Here is a 16,009-nt window from a genome sequence, read left to right on the forward strand (position 1 = left end):
TTTAAAACATATATAATATTAGAATTTTAAAAACACCCAATAAATATATAGAGAATTCACGATGGTGTAATTATAAGAGAGTACTTCTGATCGTACATGCATGTACAATTGCTCCATCACTCATTTCTCTACCACATATATATATATATATATGTTTATTTATTTATTTAGGGTTAACTGCGAAGATAGGAGCAGCATGCATGACGTTATAATTATAATTCTATTACAAACAAAAAGTCAACCATCTAACACCTGATATTGGCTCCAGGATCAACACCAAGTTTGCTACAATACTCCCGGTAGTACCGGATCCGAGCGTCGACAGCTCCAGAGTTTCCACCATTACATTCCATGCCATTGATGGCCCGAATGGTTGCTCCGAACCCTTGGTTCATGACGGGTCGGACGCTCGTCATCCAGAACCACAACGCCGTCTTGAAAGACACGACGGGATCGTTAGCCACCGCCTCCGGCGAACCCAGTAAGTTGAGGCGGAGAGCATCTCCTGCTGCGCCATAGTTATAGTTCCATGATATCTGAATCGGTCCTCGTCCGAAGTACTTCTTCCCTGGAGCACAAGGGTATTGCCTATTGTTGGGATCGCAGTAGTTCAGAGAAGCTCCGTTGATTTCTTCTATGTAGCAGAAATCTGGTCAAGTAATAGAATCTTTTGTTAGCTTAGTTTCTGATCATCTACTTAAACAACATACGTACAAATTTTACATGTATATAGATGGGTATGTGAAAAACTTTTAAGAGATACAGCAATTCTAAGTGATACTTTGTTCGAAATATGAAGAAATAGAAGGAAAGAATAATAGAAAAACTCAATTTTTAATCAATACATGTACAAATTTTTGCATAAAGACTTAATTTTTAATCATTATAGGTACAAGTTTTATGTGTACAGAGACAAATATGTTGGGAAAAATACTAAAAGATAAGTTATTTTTAGGAAATGTTTTGTTGGAAACAGGAGAAATAAGCAGATGCTAATAGAAAGACTTCATTTTTTTCATTTATGGTTATTACTAAAAGCTTTTGAAGTATATAGGTATATGTAAACACTAATATAGTATATTTAAAGTTTCATATATATGTACCATATTTAAGTATAATTCACTATTATAATTAAGTTTAATAAACTATTAGAAAAACTTAAAAACCACATGAAAAGTCCTCATAATTTATAAATTATTATTTTTAATTCTTTAATAAGATAAAAAAAGTTTTCTTAATTTGTAAGTTATTATTTTTAAGAGGGTATATGAGAAATACAATTTTTTAAGTGCATACGTATGTACATATATAGATATATATATGTATATAGAATCACAAGAGAGAGAGAATATTGCATGGGGATAATCTTACGTCCAGTCTCATGAGTAACATGAGCGAAGAAAGCCGCAATCTCACGCTTGGTATCACCAAACTGAGGATATTGTCTCGCAGCAGATAAAAAAGCATTCCGACTATAAAACCTTTTCCCGGCACAGCTGGCCGAAGCCTGACCGATTATACCATCAAAGAATGCCGGAGTTACAGTTCCATCCACGGAGCCTCCACCGCCGCCTCCGCCGCCGCCGCCTCCTTGGCATGGACCCTGTTGGCACCCTTCACCACAGTACGCACTGGTGGAGCCACAGTACCCATATTTGCTGCAGCACAAGTTTGGTGCGCAGCCACATTTTTGTGCCAGTGCTGGTTTTTGAGCAGCTCCAATGAGGAGTAGTAGTGTTAGAAGTGGAAGAGGAAGAATGGTGATTCTGGACATGGTGGGTGGTTGGAGAAGAAGATGAAAATGGTGTGATGTGCAAGTAGGGTGTGGTAGATGGGTGTGTATTTATAGGTGAAAACTGAAAAGAGTGAAGAAGAAGAAGAAGAAGAAGAAAGAGAAGATGTTGCAGATTTTTGGGATTTGTGGGGCCGGAGTTTTTAACTTGTAATTCGGGAGTGAAGAAGAAGTCTTTGCTCGCCCATAAAATTATTATATTTTTCTTAAATTTTTTAATTAAAAATTTCACCAATAAAAAAATTAGAATTTTTTTTTTGTCATATTCTTTATGAGATTGATATATATATATATATATATAGAAAACAAGGGCAAGTTATAATTATGTGTGTGTGTATATATATATATATGTAAAAAAATATTTTTAAAAAAATTGCTTGGTATAGTAGTATATAAAATAATTTTTAAAATAAAAATAGAAAATTGGGTAATTTCATATTAATTTTAAATATGGGAAAATTGAAAGCAATTGATATTTTATATAATTAAAAATACTAATTATTGGGAAGCAAGTTAAATTTAAAATATAATAACTAAAATATAATAGAAGTTAACAAGTTGGTACTTCTTTTAGACGTCATATCACATAATTATATTTAATTTGGTTTTCTTTAAGATAATTAACTTTTAGTTTATATATACATACATACATACATACATATATATATATATATATATATAATCACGAATATAGCAAATGGCCTTATTATAGTGCGAGACTTTTTTTCCTTTTTTTTTTAAAGATTCAAATTATAGTGGAAGATTTAAACGAGCACTAAGTTTAAGTGGAGATTGACCTCCATCTCTAGAGGAAGACTTAGACATGATTCAATAGTTTATACTATATATATATATATATATATATATACACACATACACACTATGAAAAATCTATCATAAATATATTTTGATTATAATTTTTTATCTGATATGTGATACGATCACTCGAATTGAATTATCATGTACAAATATATTTTATCTGACACGTGATATGATCATTCGAATCAAATTAATATATAACTATAATTTTTAATTTAAATTGATTTAATTTTTTTATTTAAAATATTCATAAATTTTTCGATTAATTAATTTAAAAAAAGTAATAAATATTTAAAAATATATGAAGTAACAATACTTTTATACAAATAAATTAATACAATATAAAGAGTATACATAAATTATAATTGAATAAATTGAAATTAAATATGAATCAAACCCATCATAGGACAATAATTCCAATATTTAGTATTTTTCTTATCTTTATAGGAAGGTGTGGCGAAGAGAAAAAAGAATTTAGGGAGTCAACAATGGCGTCCTAGTTAGAATATTCAATTTGAGCTAATATATTCATATATATATATATATATGTATGTATGTATATAAAGATATATGTATGTATGTATGTATGTATATAAAGATATAGGACGGTAAATGGGACATTTGAGATAGTCCAAATTGCATATGTTAAAAACTGACCTTGCGGACACGTTATGGCACTAATTGGGTACGGTATTATTATTATTATTATTATTAAAATTCACGAGCTTAGAATTTTTAAATGACATAAATTTACAAGTGTATTTTTGGGACCATCAATTAATATAACTTTTTGAAAGGTAAACCAACATTTTAAAAAAATAATAATAATAACAGTAAAAACCATATTATTTACTAATTTTTTTTTAAAAAAAAAATTTAATATATTAAGTTTTTTTAACAAATAAGTTTAATGTAAACTTTATTATGTATAATGTAATGCCCCATTTCAATTTAATGGGAATTAAATTAATTTAAGCAATTTTTTTATTATTTTAATTTAGTGAGAAAATGAATAAAATTTGATGGAGGATGGAATTGAAAACGATTTTAGAAAAAAATGGTGAAAATTTAGATTTCGAGAGTATTTTTGAAAGAAAAATCGAAAAACAGGAGAACAAAATATAATTTAGAAAAATTTTATCATGTAGGATGTTTGGTCAACAGTTCCGACGAATCAGGATGCACTGCGTGGTAATGGACGCTGACGCGGTCCCGTGCGGGAGGCCACGCGAGCGATCCGCGTGCCGGCGATCGAACGGCCCAAATCCGTTCCCGCGCGCATAGACGGCCCGGATCCGTTCCCTCCCCAAACACGATCAAACGGCCAGATTTAAACGCAATCAGACGGACCAGGTTAGATTGCGATGAACGTTCCAGATTAGATCGTAATGAACGGTCCAGATTTACTTCCTATTTAATCGCGATCGAACGGTCCATATCAAACGCGATTGACGGTCCAAACTAAATAGAGACGGATATAAATAACCCCCTTCACACTAAACTCTAACTTTAGCCGTAAGCCACCCTCGCTGGAGAAGAAGACCCAGCCGCCGGGAAGGAGAGCCGCCACCACCTGCCGCGGCACTGGAGCTACTTCGGACCGCAAAAAAGGCTAAAATTTCTCAATTTGCTTGGAATTCAATTTTAAACACCTCCTATAGCCAAATCGGAGCAAAATGACTGGTTGATTAACCAAAAATCGCGGGCAAAGTCCAGCGGCGCCGCCGCAGGGAATTTCACAAAATGCATCCGATGAGGCCCTTCCCGATTCCCGTTTGGCGTAATTTTTTTACCATTGTGATCACTGTTTCCTTCTCTACAGGTTGACCGGAGCAAAACACTCAACTGCAACGTGAGCCGGAGCAGCCGCCGCACTGGAGAGCCCCGCCGTCGGTGATTTTTGATTTTTTATTTTTTTGGGCTAATTGAGGCCCCTTAACATATTTTCTCGCAGTGATTGATACAAGATCTGCCAAATTCAGCCAAAAACGGCCGAAAAAAGTTGACCCGATGTGGATTGCCGCTGCGAGCGATGGCTCTGAAATTCAGAAATTGGTCAAAAATGGACCTTGAGACTGATTTTGAATTTTTTTGGGATATTTGTAGGTATTTGTGGCGTGATTTAATCCCCGAAGAAAAATTCAAGGAACCCGGGGACTGCCAGTAGACGCAGTTAACAGCTTAGCTTTTCAGACATCAAATTATGTAAGAATCCCCCACTATATTCTCTGTTATGAATTTGAAGTCTAAATAAATAATAATATGGTATTTGTGTAAGTTATAAAATATCTATAATTAATTACGGGTTATTAATGGAGTCATAACAAAAAATTATTCTTTGTTGATGTCTGTCAATTTATTTTACAGTTTGAATGCATAATAATATCTGGTTTATCGATTTTATGATTTTGAATGCATGTACTACTGTCTTATGTGACTATTGTTAAAATGAAAAATCGAGAGATGATTGCATTTCCTGATGCATATTTGTTTATTTATGTGATTACAGTTGAATTGAAAAATGGAGGCTAAAGAGAAATGAAAAATTATGTGATTAATTGAATGGATGAAACGACAGTTTTACTGGGTATTCTGGGAGATGGTGGATTGACTGGGTACAATAGGGAACCCTAACATGAACATTGTCTCATACCAAATGGGGTATCAAGACTTGGTAATTTGACACTCATACCGAACGGGGTATGAGAACGGCCCATTTCACCCTTATACCGGACGGGATATTGAGGTTTACTAATTTAGCACTCATACCGGGCGGGGTATGAGGACGGCCTATTAATTAAAAATGTTAAAAGAAATGGTTCATGTATAGTGGGGACATCCCTATAAATTCCCATAAATACCAGCAAGCTGATGGAAAGGGAGAGTTGTTGTTTGATTTATTGAATATGGATTCGTAATGTGTGCATGTTACCGATTGCATATGAAATCATGATAAGTGTTATGTTATTATTTCCATAGGTTGTTTTTATAAATTTCACTGCGGTAAGTGGACAGTAAATGATTTTATTATTAATAAATGCATTTGTCTAATTAAGTACTCTATTAGTTATTTTAATTTTCTACCAACCTTCATTTCTGTGTCGTTGAGTAGCATGATATTCTTACTGGGCTAGTGTAGTTCATTCCTTATTTAACCATTTCATATCAATAGGATCAGGATCCAGAACCCGATCCGCAATAGGGCTGCGAATAGGATGTCAATTTCATTTTATTTTTCGTCTATTTTCTTAATTTTTTGTATTTCCTTTAAACGGATAATTTTCGTAGCACTATTTGGGACATTAAGTTTATGTGTAAAGAATGTGAACCCTAACATTTATTTCGTTTCCGCACTATATTCATAATTTATTTCCTTTAGAATTTCCGAGGTCGTTACATATAACATACTATCAATTTATGGATTCGTTTAAAAATAATTAAATATACTTAGACGAAATTGAGTTTTAATGCATCGGACTTATATATGAGTTTAATGTGCGGATACCATTTTTATAATTTTTCGTTTTATGATGGGTAAAATATAAAATACAAAAATATGTCAATATAAATAGGTAGTTATGGTCTCTGAATCATATGCGCGCCATTTTATTTTTTTGAAATTCCGTCACAAAAAAATAACTTTTGAAACCGTGTGTTGATTCGGAAATATCTAGCGACACAATTAAATCTTTCACGATGGATCTAGGTATGTTTCTATTTATTATTTCTCATTTATTCATTATGAGGTTGCATATTTAAATTTATCATATCTGATTTGATTTTAAAAAAATTCTAACATAATAAACTATGGAGCATAATTTATAAAGCTTAATTTTTTTTAAGACTATACTCTTCATTTATATGGAAAGGTTTTTATAGTGACTTCATATAATTTTCTATAATTACTTAAAATAATATATTGTATGTAATATGTACTTAATAATTTTTTAATTTGGGTAGCACCTAACTTTTTGTGTATTTGTGCAAGATTTATGTAATGAATTGATTGATATATGGAGTATAGCCCACAATTAGTGTTAGCAGTAGCACTAAAACAATTTGTAAAATCAAATTTCAAGAAAATAAGTTACAAGAAAACATTCATAATATATGTATATGCTCCCTTTATAAATTCTAAAAATTATATTTAATATATTGTATTAGTATGATGTAAATAATTAAATTATGTTTATAAATAATATACTATTTAAACATTGATTTAAATTTTTCATGTTCGGATATTGAATTTAACCAAATATCGATGATGAAATAAGTAAATAGATAATAATAGATTAGATGATAAGTACAATAAATTATTGATAAATGGGAGGTATAATTAAATTTAAACTCATCACGGGTATAAAATAGATAAAAGTAAAAAATTTTCTTTACGAAACGGGTGTGAGGTGTGCATACCCGACATATATTTACTCTATGTTTCGAAAGAGAGAGAGAGATAAAGAGTATATATGAATCGAAAGATATATTTTTTGTTATTTTTATTTTTATTATATCAAACTGAGATTTAAAATATGATATTTTTCTACTATAAATAAATAGGAAAAAAATATATTATATTATTTTATTTTTCTTTCCTTTATTTGTCTCAAATAGACATAATAAGTAATTAACAACTGAGATTTTCACCAGGAGCAACACCAAATTTAGCACAATAATCTCTATAATAACCAATACGAGCCTGAACAGTTCCTGGATTTCCCCCATTGCACTCTATTGCACCGTTGATGGCTCGAATGGTTGCACCGAACCCTTGGTTGATCACCGGCCGGACATTCTTCATCCAAAACCACAAGGCTGTCTTGAAGGAAACTGCAGCATCTCTTGCCACCATCTCCGGCGAGCCTAACAAGTTGAGCCTCAAGGCATCACCGGCTGCTCCGTAGTTGTAATTCCATGTTAGCTGAATCGGTCCTCGGCCGAAGTAGTTCTTCCCTGGTGCACAAGGGTATTGTGTGTTTCCCTCGTCGCAATAGTCATGAGAAGCTCCATTTATTTCTTCGATGTGACAAAAATCTGTCCAAAGTAAATTATTGGAAATATATTTGTAGTTAGTATTCAAAATTTTTAACGAAAATTTTGAATAAATCAATCGTAGTTATGAAATCTATCAACTCGTATATATTTTTAGAAATTTCAATAATTATTTAAAACTAAGAAAGACCATGCAAAATCTTACGTCCAGTTTCATGGGTGACATGAGCGAAAAACGCAGCAATCTCACGCTTAGAATCATCGACTGAACCAAGTTTTCCAAATTCGGGAAACGAATTAGCAGCATCTAGAAAGCCACCTCGCGAGTAAAAACTCTTCCCGGCACAGCCGGCAGCCGCTTGATTAATTATTCCGTTGAAGAAATCGGGAGTGACGATCTCTGCAAGTGAACTGCCGCCGCCAGGAGTAGGCGACGGCTTATTGCATGGACCTTCCCGGCATCCCTCGCCGCAATACGCCTCGCCCTGGCCACAGAACCCGAACCTGCTACAACATAAGTTGGGCGCACAGCCACAGTTCTGGCTCGTTACTGGTCTGGGCATGGCCGAAATGAGCAAGGAAACAAGGAGGGGAAGAGAAAGGAGTAAGGCATTGTTTGGCGACATTTCTTTCTCTTTGGAGATTGGAGAAGGAGAAATTAAGGGATGTTCTTGTGGGATTTTGAAGAGGAGGGTTGTGGGGGGATTTTATAGTTGAATCATAGTGGAAAAAGGATCAAACAGGTGGTGTTGAAGATTCAAATAATTTAGTGAAGAAGCGGATTGCGGGTCACGAGAGAATTAGAAAATGGTGAGAAAAGAGGAATTAGATTCAAATCTAATTGCCAAACAATTAATCCATTTGATTTGAAATTTGTTGTCAATTATTCAGTTTTTGTAGTTGACGTTTTCAAATTCTTTAGCTACTTACTTTAACATTCTCTAGTTTTGGCATATGTATCTATCTACATATATTATAGTTAAAAAAGACTTCCAAAGAAAATGGTGACACCTAGAATTCATTTTTTGTTACCTACTTCTCATAATAAAAAATATACATTTCATATTCCACGAATAGGGTTCCATAGTTGGTCCACGACTCTTAGTTACCGATGACATCTTTAAAGTGATCTCATGGTTCATACGGGTGGAAACAATGGGGTCGGTTTATAGATTTTTCTTACTTTTACCGTATTTTACTCAAATAGTTAAAGAAAATAGTATACTAAATTATTCGTAAAGTTAAATTTGATCATCTTCTCCTTAAAAATATTATATAAGAGAATTTTAATGAAGTCGTCGATTCTAACTACCGTTCATGTATAAATTATATTATATTTAACCGACCATCATTCCTCTTCTACGTTTTCTACTATCAATTTTTTATTTAGTAAAGTTTTTCAATGGTATATTTTCGTTTACTTTTTTATTATTTAGAAATTATCCTATACATTTCCAATTTTTTTTACAGTAAAAAAATATTATATCATTGTATAGTTCCCACAAAAAAATTACTTTTGTCTTTGGATAATTAACTTCAGAATATTGTTATATATATATATATATATTATTATAAATAATCTATGTAAGTTCTTACAACAGCTTATTTGGAGAGTTAATGGATAAATTAAAATTACATTGCTAAACAAACACTGGTTGTTAGGCTTCTTTTATATTAAATACATAATAGAGAAATTATTCAACCAAATAATTTAATAAAAATATAATTAATTAATCTTTTGTGATTAATTTATAATGTTTCTTTTGTGTTTGGTATTATTTTATTTCATTATAAATTAATTAAACTTTATATATTATATATATATATATGTATATATATGTTATAAGTAATATATGAGATTAATTATCTGAAACATATAGAATTTACTTCCACCGAACGTGGCATGATTGTTGCAGAGCCGCCATCCTAGACAGCCATGACTTTTCTATGTACTTAATTGTTGGAATATATATATATATATATATATATATATATATATATATACTTCTTTTTTAAAAACTAAAATTACAAAATTACCCTGACTCAAAGCGTTAATTACGGCCCGGCCCATGACTAAAGTAATCGTATGACTATGTCAAATTCAAAATTGGAGAGAGTACGTACCCGACCCAACAACCCGACCCATATTAAATTAGCCATTAGGATATTTCCCACCCAACTTTTGTATGTAGTCAAACTATTTATATATGATTTGGTCAAAAACTTTTTGTAGTTTAAATTCTAAAAAATAAATCAATTTAATTAAAAAAAAATATTAACTCTTTTTACATACTTAAATTAAAAAAATTTAATTATTATAAAATGTCACTTTCACTGAAATTGAAAAAATTCGTTAAGAAGAAATTCAACTTTGTTAATAATAATTTTATAAATATATTAATGAATTAAATATTAAATTTATTGAATCAAATATTAAAAATTAATAACTATTAGTTCATAATATATTTATAAAATAATAAATTTTATATTTTTAATAAATTTTTAATTCGTAAATTTAAAACTAACAAATTCAATATTATGCGATTTATAACTGTTCATTCGTAATATACTTATAAAATAATAAATTTTATATTTTCAGCGAATTTTGAACTTGTAATTATCAAGACTAATGAATTAAATATTATGAATTAGTAACTGTCAATCTATAATATACTTATAAAATAACGAATTTTATATTTTTAGCGAGTTTTGAACTCGTAATTTGAAAATTAATTAATTAAGTATTAAAATGTTAAATCAAGTATTACGAATTTTTAACTGTCAACTCATGATACACTTATAAAATGATAAATTTTATGTTTTTAGTAAATTTTGAAGTCTAAATAAATAATAATATGGTATTTGTGCAAATTAAATAAATGTGCATAATTAATTACGGATTGTTAATGGAGTCCGAATCAAAAAATATTTTCTGTTGATTTATTTTACAGTCTAAAAACATGATAGTATCTCGTTTATCAATTTTATGGTTTTAATGCATGAATTGCTGCCTTACATGATTACTGTTTGATTGAAAAATTGAGATATGATTGCATTTCCTGATGCATGTTTGTTTGCTTATGTGATCATGGTTGATTTGAAAAATGGAGACTAAAGGAAAATAAAAAAATTGTGTGGTTAAATAAACAGATGGAACGGCAGACTTATTATATATCTTGAGATATGGTAGACGGACCGGGTACATAGGGAACCCTACCGTAAACGTTGTCTCATACCGGACGGGGTATGAAGACTTGGTAATTTGGCGCTCATACCGGACGATGTATGGGAATGACCCGTTTCATCCTCATACCGGACGGGGTATTGAAATTTAATATTTTAATACTCATACCGGACGGGGTATAGGGACGACTCGTAATTGATATTGTTAAAGAAAAGGGGTCACGTGTAGCGGAGACATCCCTATGAACCTTCATGGATACTAATAGGCTGGTGAAAAAGTGACAGTTATTGTTTGATTATTTGACGATATGTATAGATTTATGATATATGTTATGTTGCTGATCTTACATGAAATTATGATCCGTATGATATTATTGTCTGCATAAGTTATTTTCATAAATTCCATTGTGATAAGTGAACGGTAAATGATTTTATAATTGATAAATGGATTTGCTAAATTTAGTGTTCAATTAGTTGTTTTTATTTTTATACCTACTTTTATTTCTATATCGGTGATATACTGTAATATCCTTACTGGGCTAGTGTAGCTCACTCCTTATTTAACTATTTCATATCAAGATGACTAGGTTCCAGAGCCCGATCCGCAAGAAAATTACGAGTAGATGCTAGATATTTTCTCTTTTCAGTTTATTTTCTTATTTCTTGTGTTTCTTTCAAAAGGATGAATTCCGTAATACTGTTTAGTACTTTTAAGTTATTGTATAAAAAATATAAATCTTAACCATTTTATTTCACTCCCGCACTTAAGTTATTATCTATTTTTTTTAGTATTTTCGAGATTGTTACAAATACACTTATAAAATAATGAATTTTATATTTTCAGCAAGTTTTGAACTTGTAATTTTTAAAATTAATGAATTAAATATTAAACTATTAAATTAAAAATTACGAATTTTTAACTATCAACTCAAGATACACTTATAAAATGATAAATTTTATATTTTCAGTGAATTTTGAACTTATGATTTTCAAATAAAATTTTGTAATCTAAATCATTAGATCACCATTATTAATGATAATTCTAAACTTCACTTACGAGAACAGTTACCTTTTAATATTTAAAAACATATAATTTATATGAGATTATTAGAGTTTGACATTTTGATAAACAATTATAATATATATATAAAATATTGGTGACACTTATGAAATTCAAAGAAAGTGGGAAAGTATTATTATTATTGTCGTAATGGGAGTAATTATATTATCAAAGCTACATAATGATGTAATTATATGGAGATCATGGCAACACCCAAGAAGCTCCTTCAACTAGCTTTATTAATCTTCTCGCAGCCAGCCGTATGTACCTCCATCCATCTCAATTAATGCTGTAAAACAAATCAAAAACAAAACAAACACTACTGTTACTAATCAAATCGTTTTTCAATCAATACTAACTAATATAAATTTCACAGAGAAAAAAAATATATATTACTTTTGGCAGTTGGTGTTCTTGGAGATGGGAATGTTCATTTGAACGCCGCACTTGGTGGGGAGAGAAGCGGCTGCATCTTCTTTAATATTTGGGTACCGACCAGCCGCCTCCTTCACGCAGTTGCAGGCAGCTTGACGGTCGGCGGCGGTGGGAGTTATGGCCTTTATATTCTTCACTCCGTCACAGCACGCCGGCGCCGGAGTACCGCCGGCCGTCAGGTAGGGAATGCAGGCAGCAAGTGATGCATCAACTTGGCCGCAAGTCACCGCAGCTTCCCCTGGCTTCACGGTCGCCAGCTGAACCACCATAAATGCAACCAGCATTGATGCAATAACACTCTTCATCATCTTTTAATATGCTATCCCAATGGCTGAGTATATAGTTCGAGGTGGTATTTGTTTCGGTAGGTTGTGTGTGTTTGAGTGGCATGAAGTTGGTAGGCTCATGTATGTATATATAGATAGGTAGAGGGAAGGTTAGGGATGGAGAAAAGAAGTAAGCAGTTAGGGTTTTGGCGTCTTATGAGCCATGGAAGCTAAAATAGTAAATAGGGATAAGCTTGTGGATGATGGTCGTTGTAGCTTTCTCTTGTCTATATTCAGTTTCTGTTACATATTTCCATAGGGCCAGTTGCTTCTGGTTTTCATGGAGGAGAAAGGTATTCTTCGGTTCGGAATTGGATCGAATTGAACAAAAATAATTGAATAAAATCGTATTGAATCAAATACAAAAAAATTAATTTCTATGGAACTGAAGGGTGAAAGACAAATCAAAATCTATTCGATTTAAATTGTACCAAAGTGATTTGGACTAGTTCGGTATATTACAAATCAAATTGAAAACTATTTTTAACTGTTATAAAATATATTTTTTTTATTTTAATGTTTTAATTCACTTATGAAACTCAATTTGACTAAGATAATTTTTAATAATATATTAATAAATTAAATAATAAATTTTATTAAATCAAATATTATTGGTCGATTATTACTAACTGATACTATAATTACAAAGTAATAAATTTTATATTTTTAATAAACTAGAACTCATAACTTTTAAAAAAGAGCGCAAAAATTTTAACCAATGTGTTACTAATAAATATTTCTATCTTGATTAAAGCTTCGTAAAGTAAAGAATTTTATATTTTTAATAAGTTCGAATTTGTTACTCACAAAATAATATATTTTATATTTTTAATAAGTTTGAACTCTTCGTTTTAGAAAGAAAGCGCAAAAATTTTAGTTTTTCTATTACTAATATAAACATTTCCATTTTTATTAAAACTTTAAACTCAAATTTATCACTATAATCTTAGCTAGATATAAGCGGAAACATTTTCCATATATCCTTTAGAAACAAATATTATTTATATAATCATACATGCTCAAGTACATATATGTGTAAGAGAAAAAAAAAAAAGTTTGAGACTTTACCATCTGGGTAGTACAATAGAACAAAATTATTGTTACCCATTTCACTGATACATACAGATACATATATATGATGTTATATCTCAGAGGAAAAAGTGAGAGTAATGAGAGATATAAGTTTTGTGGAGACGATCTTCCCACGACAAATTAAGGCCGTCGATGTCACCCTTGAGTACAATTACAATTTTCCGATCATCATTATCAGTGTCGCCGTAGTAGCAAGGGCCCTGCCGGCAGCCTTCACCGCAGTAGGCCGGTCCTTCTCCACAAGACCCATCTTGGTTGCAGCACAAATTTGCACTTCCACTACCACCCATTGTAATTTTAGCTACCATCGTCATCACCATCATCATCATAATGCTGATAATCAACACACTTTTTCCCATACTTACAAATATTTACTTACACTCTCTGTCCTCTTCTTTGTACTATATAATATATATATATATGTATGTATATGTGTGTGTATAGGAAACAGCTTACATTGAGAAGTGGGGTATTGAGAATCGCTTTTGATCTATAGTTAATATTGGGAAAAACTATGTAGTGTATATATGTATTTCAGAGAGACAAAGGTGGGCTGAGAGAACTATATAAGAGTATGTGCGCGCGTGTATATATATATATATATATATATATATATATATATATATATGGGGAGGTATATTCATGGTGTTGCTCCAACTCTAATTATTTAAACCAGTTTGGAGGAGTAAAGGGTTGACTTTCAGAGTAAATTATTGTGAACGCGGACTCTCTACGATATAAGACAAAGACTGGAGAACTTGCTAGGAAGTTGAAGATGAAGTTCGTCTTAATAATGTAATTATTAATTAATAGATTAAACTAAGCCAATACATATAATATAAAAAAATAATTATGATTTTAATCCAATATTCAAATTATAACTTGTGTAATATATTCAATAACTTAAGATCAATATTATTTTTTGTAAAAAGGTATATCTAGCTATGTATATGACTCATGAAAAGGAAAAATCATAGAAAATTTAATCCATCCATGATGAATCCATAGAAAATGACATTCCTTCGGATTTTCCACAGCAATAAATGTATTATGTACAATATATATATATATATTATTTTTATTTGTACATGTGACGATATTTATATAAGTTAAATTTAAAATATAACAAAAATGATATTGAGTATTATCTCTCGAACTTAATTAAATTAAAAAAAAATTGTTCGAGATAAATATTGTACTTTATTGCATCATTAACAATTAAAATAATTATGTCATACAACTGTTCCAAATAGTATTAATCTGAGAATTAGATATGCTTGTTTTTAGTAATAATAGAAAATAATTTAATTTGGAAGAGATTAATTATGTGAAAGGGAATATATATATATACATATATAGTAACGTCTTGATATTTAGTGGGATTCATTTTTTTTTTGCTTAGGGAAAAAAATTTCAGGCCTTTGATAGTAATTTTCTCATGGAATAAACTCTCTTAATTTTCATGTTGAGAGAGAGAGAGAGAGTATATGAACAGAGATACACATTTCATTAATTTTACTTTTAATGTCTGTAAGAACGAATATGAGCTCGAACAGTTTCGGGAATTCCGCCATAGCACCGTTGATGACACAACAATCTCTGTAATAACCAGTATATGAATTGCAGAGAGACAAACGTGGGCTGAGAAAACTATATAAGAGTTTGTATGTGTGTGTGTGTGTGTATATATATGGGAATGTATATTCATGGTCTAATTATTTAAGGAGAAATTTTGCAACCAGTTTGAAGGCGTAAAACGTCAACTTTTAGAGTAAATTATTGAAGAACGCGGAGTCTGTAGTATATGTTATATGACTTTTCAATGACAGAGACTGGAGAAGATGCTAACGAGGTTGAAGACGAAGTTCGTCTTGATTAACATAATGTGAACTGAATTTTGAGTAACTATGAAAGCATTATTATATGTTATTATTACAAGTGTTGGAATTTATTTCTTTTGATATATATATTATGCATATACTCAAACTATAACTTGTGTAATATATTCAATAACTTAAAATCAATTTGGTTTTCTTTTTCAGAAACATGTATCTCTAGCTATGTATATGACTCAAGAGAAGAAAAAATGAATGAGGTTGGACCCTTAGAAAAATTAATACATGGACAGTAATGATATAGGATTTTCCAAGGTAATAAATGTATTATGTACATAATATATATATATATATATATATACATACATATATGTATTAGTTTTTAATTAAAAAAAAAAAAAAAAAGGACTTGGAAAGTGTCCAAACGCAAGTCAAGGGAAAATGCTGAAGTCAGTCAACTTCTTCCTTCTTCTTC

At 30.8% G+C, this 16,009-nt stretch overlaps 3 protein-coding genes across 3 annotated transcripts; all 3 read right to left on the minus strand.

Moving 5' to 3' along the window:
* Positions 1-46: 46 nt before the first annotated feature.
* Positions 47-1,825, minus strand: LOC110821508 (basic endochitinase CHB4-like). Its single transcript, XM_022051368.2, has 2 exons — positions 1,372-1,825; positions 47-649 (listed from the first exon to the last, which is right to left on the minus strand). The coding sequence occupies exons 1-2, from the start codon at positions 1,772-1,774 to the stop codon at positions 246-248; spliced, it is 807 nt and encodes a 268-aa protein (XP_021907060.1). The 5' UTR covers positions 1,775-1,825; the 3' UTR covers positions 47-245.
* Positions 1,826-7,168: 5,343 nt separating this feature from the next.
* LOC148253669 (basic endochitinase CHB4-like) lies at positions 7,169-8,300 on the minus strand. The gene is made up of 2 exons (XM_088219517.1): positions 7,809-8,300; positions 7,169-7,645 (listed from the first exon to the last, which is right to left on the minus strand). Exons 1-2 carry the CDS (start codon positions 8,227-8,229, stop codon positions 7,239-7,241), a joined length of 828 nt encoding a protein of 275 aa, XP_088075643.1. The 5' UTR covers positions 8,230-8,300; the 3' UTR covers positions 7,169-7,238.
* Positions 8,301-11,958: 3,658 nt separating this feature from the next.
* On the minus strand, positions 11,959-12,912 carry LOC110821374 (non-specific lipid-transfer protein A-like). The gene is made up of 2 exons (XM_022051189.2): positions 12,243-12,912; positions 11,959-12,135 (listed from the first exon to the last, which is right to left on the minus strand). Exons 1-2 carry the CDS (start codon positions 12,587-12,589, stop codon positions 12,126-12,128), a joined length of 357 nt encoding a protein of 118 aa, XP_021906881.1. The 5' UTR covers positions 12,590-12,912; the 3' UTR covers positions 11,959-12,125.
* Between the last annotated feature and the right edge of the window lie 3,097 nt (positions 12,913-16,009).

The sequence above is a fragment of the Carica papaya genome, chromosome 5 (genome assembly GCF_054855325.1).
Source record: "Carica papaya isolate Zhongbai chromosome 5, ASM5485532v1, whole genome shotgun sequence".
Classification (NCBI taxonomy): Eukaryota; Viridiplantae; Streptophyta; class Magnoliopsida; order Brassicales; family Caricaceae; genus Carica; species Carica papaya.

Coding starts and splice junctions, on each gene's coding strand:
- LOC110821374 (XM_022051189.2), bottom strand. CDS start 12,589: ATGATGAAGAGTGTTATTGCATCAATGCTGGTTGCATTTATGGTGGTT.
- LOC148253669 (XM_088219517.1), bottom strand. CDS start 8,229: ATGTCGCCAAACAATGCCTTACTCCTTTCTCTTCCCCTCCTTGTTTCC. Junction 7,646..7,808: donor TGTCACCCATGAAACTGGAC/GTAAGATTTTGC, acceptor TACTTTGGACAG/ATTTTTGTCACATCGAAGAA.
- LOC110821508 (XM_022051368.2), bottom strand. CDS start 1,774: ATGTCCAGAATCACCATTCTTCCTCTTCCACTTCTAACACTACTACTC. Junction 650..1,371: donor TGTTACTCATGAGACTGGAC/GTAAGATTATCC, acceptor TTACTTGACCAG/ATTTCTGCTACATAGAAGAA.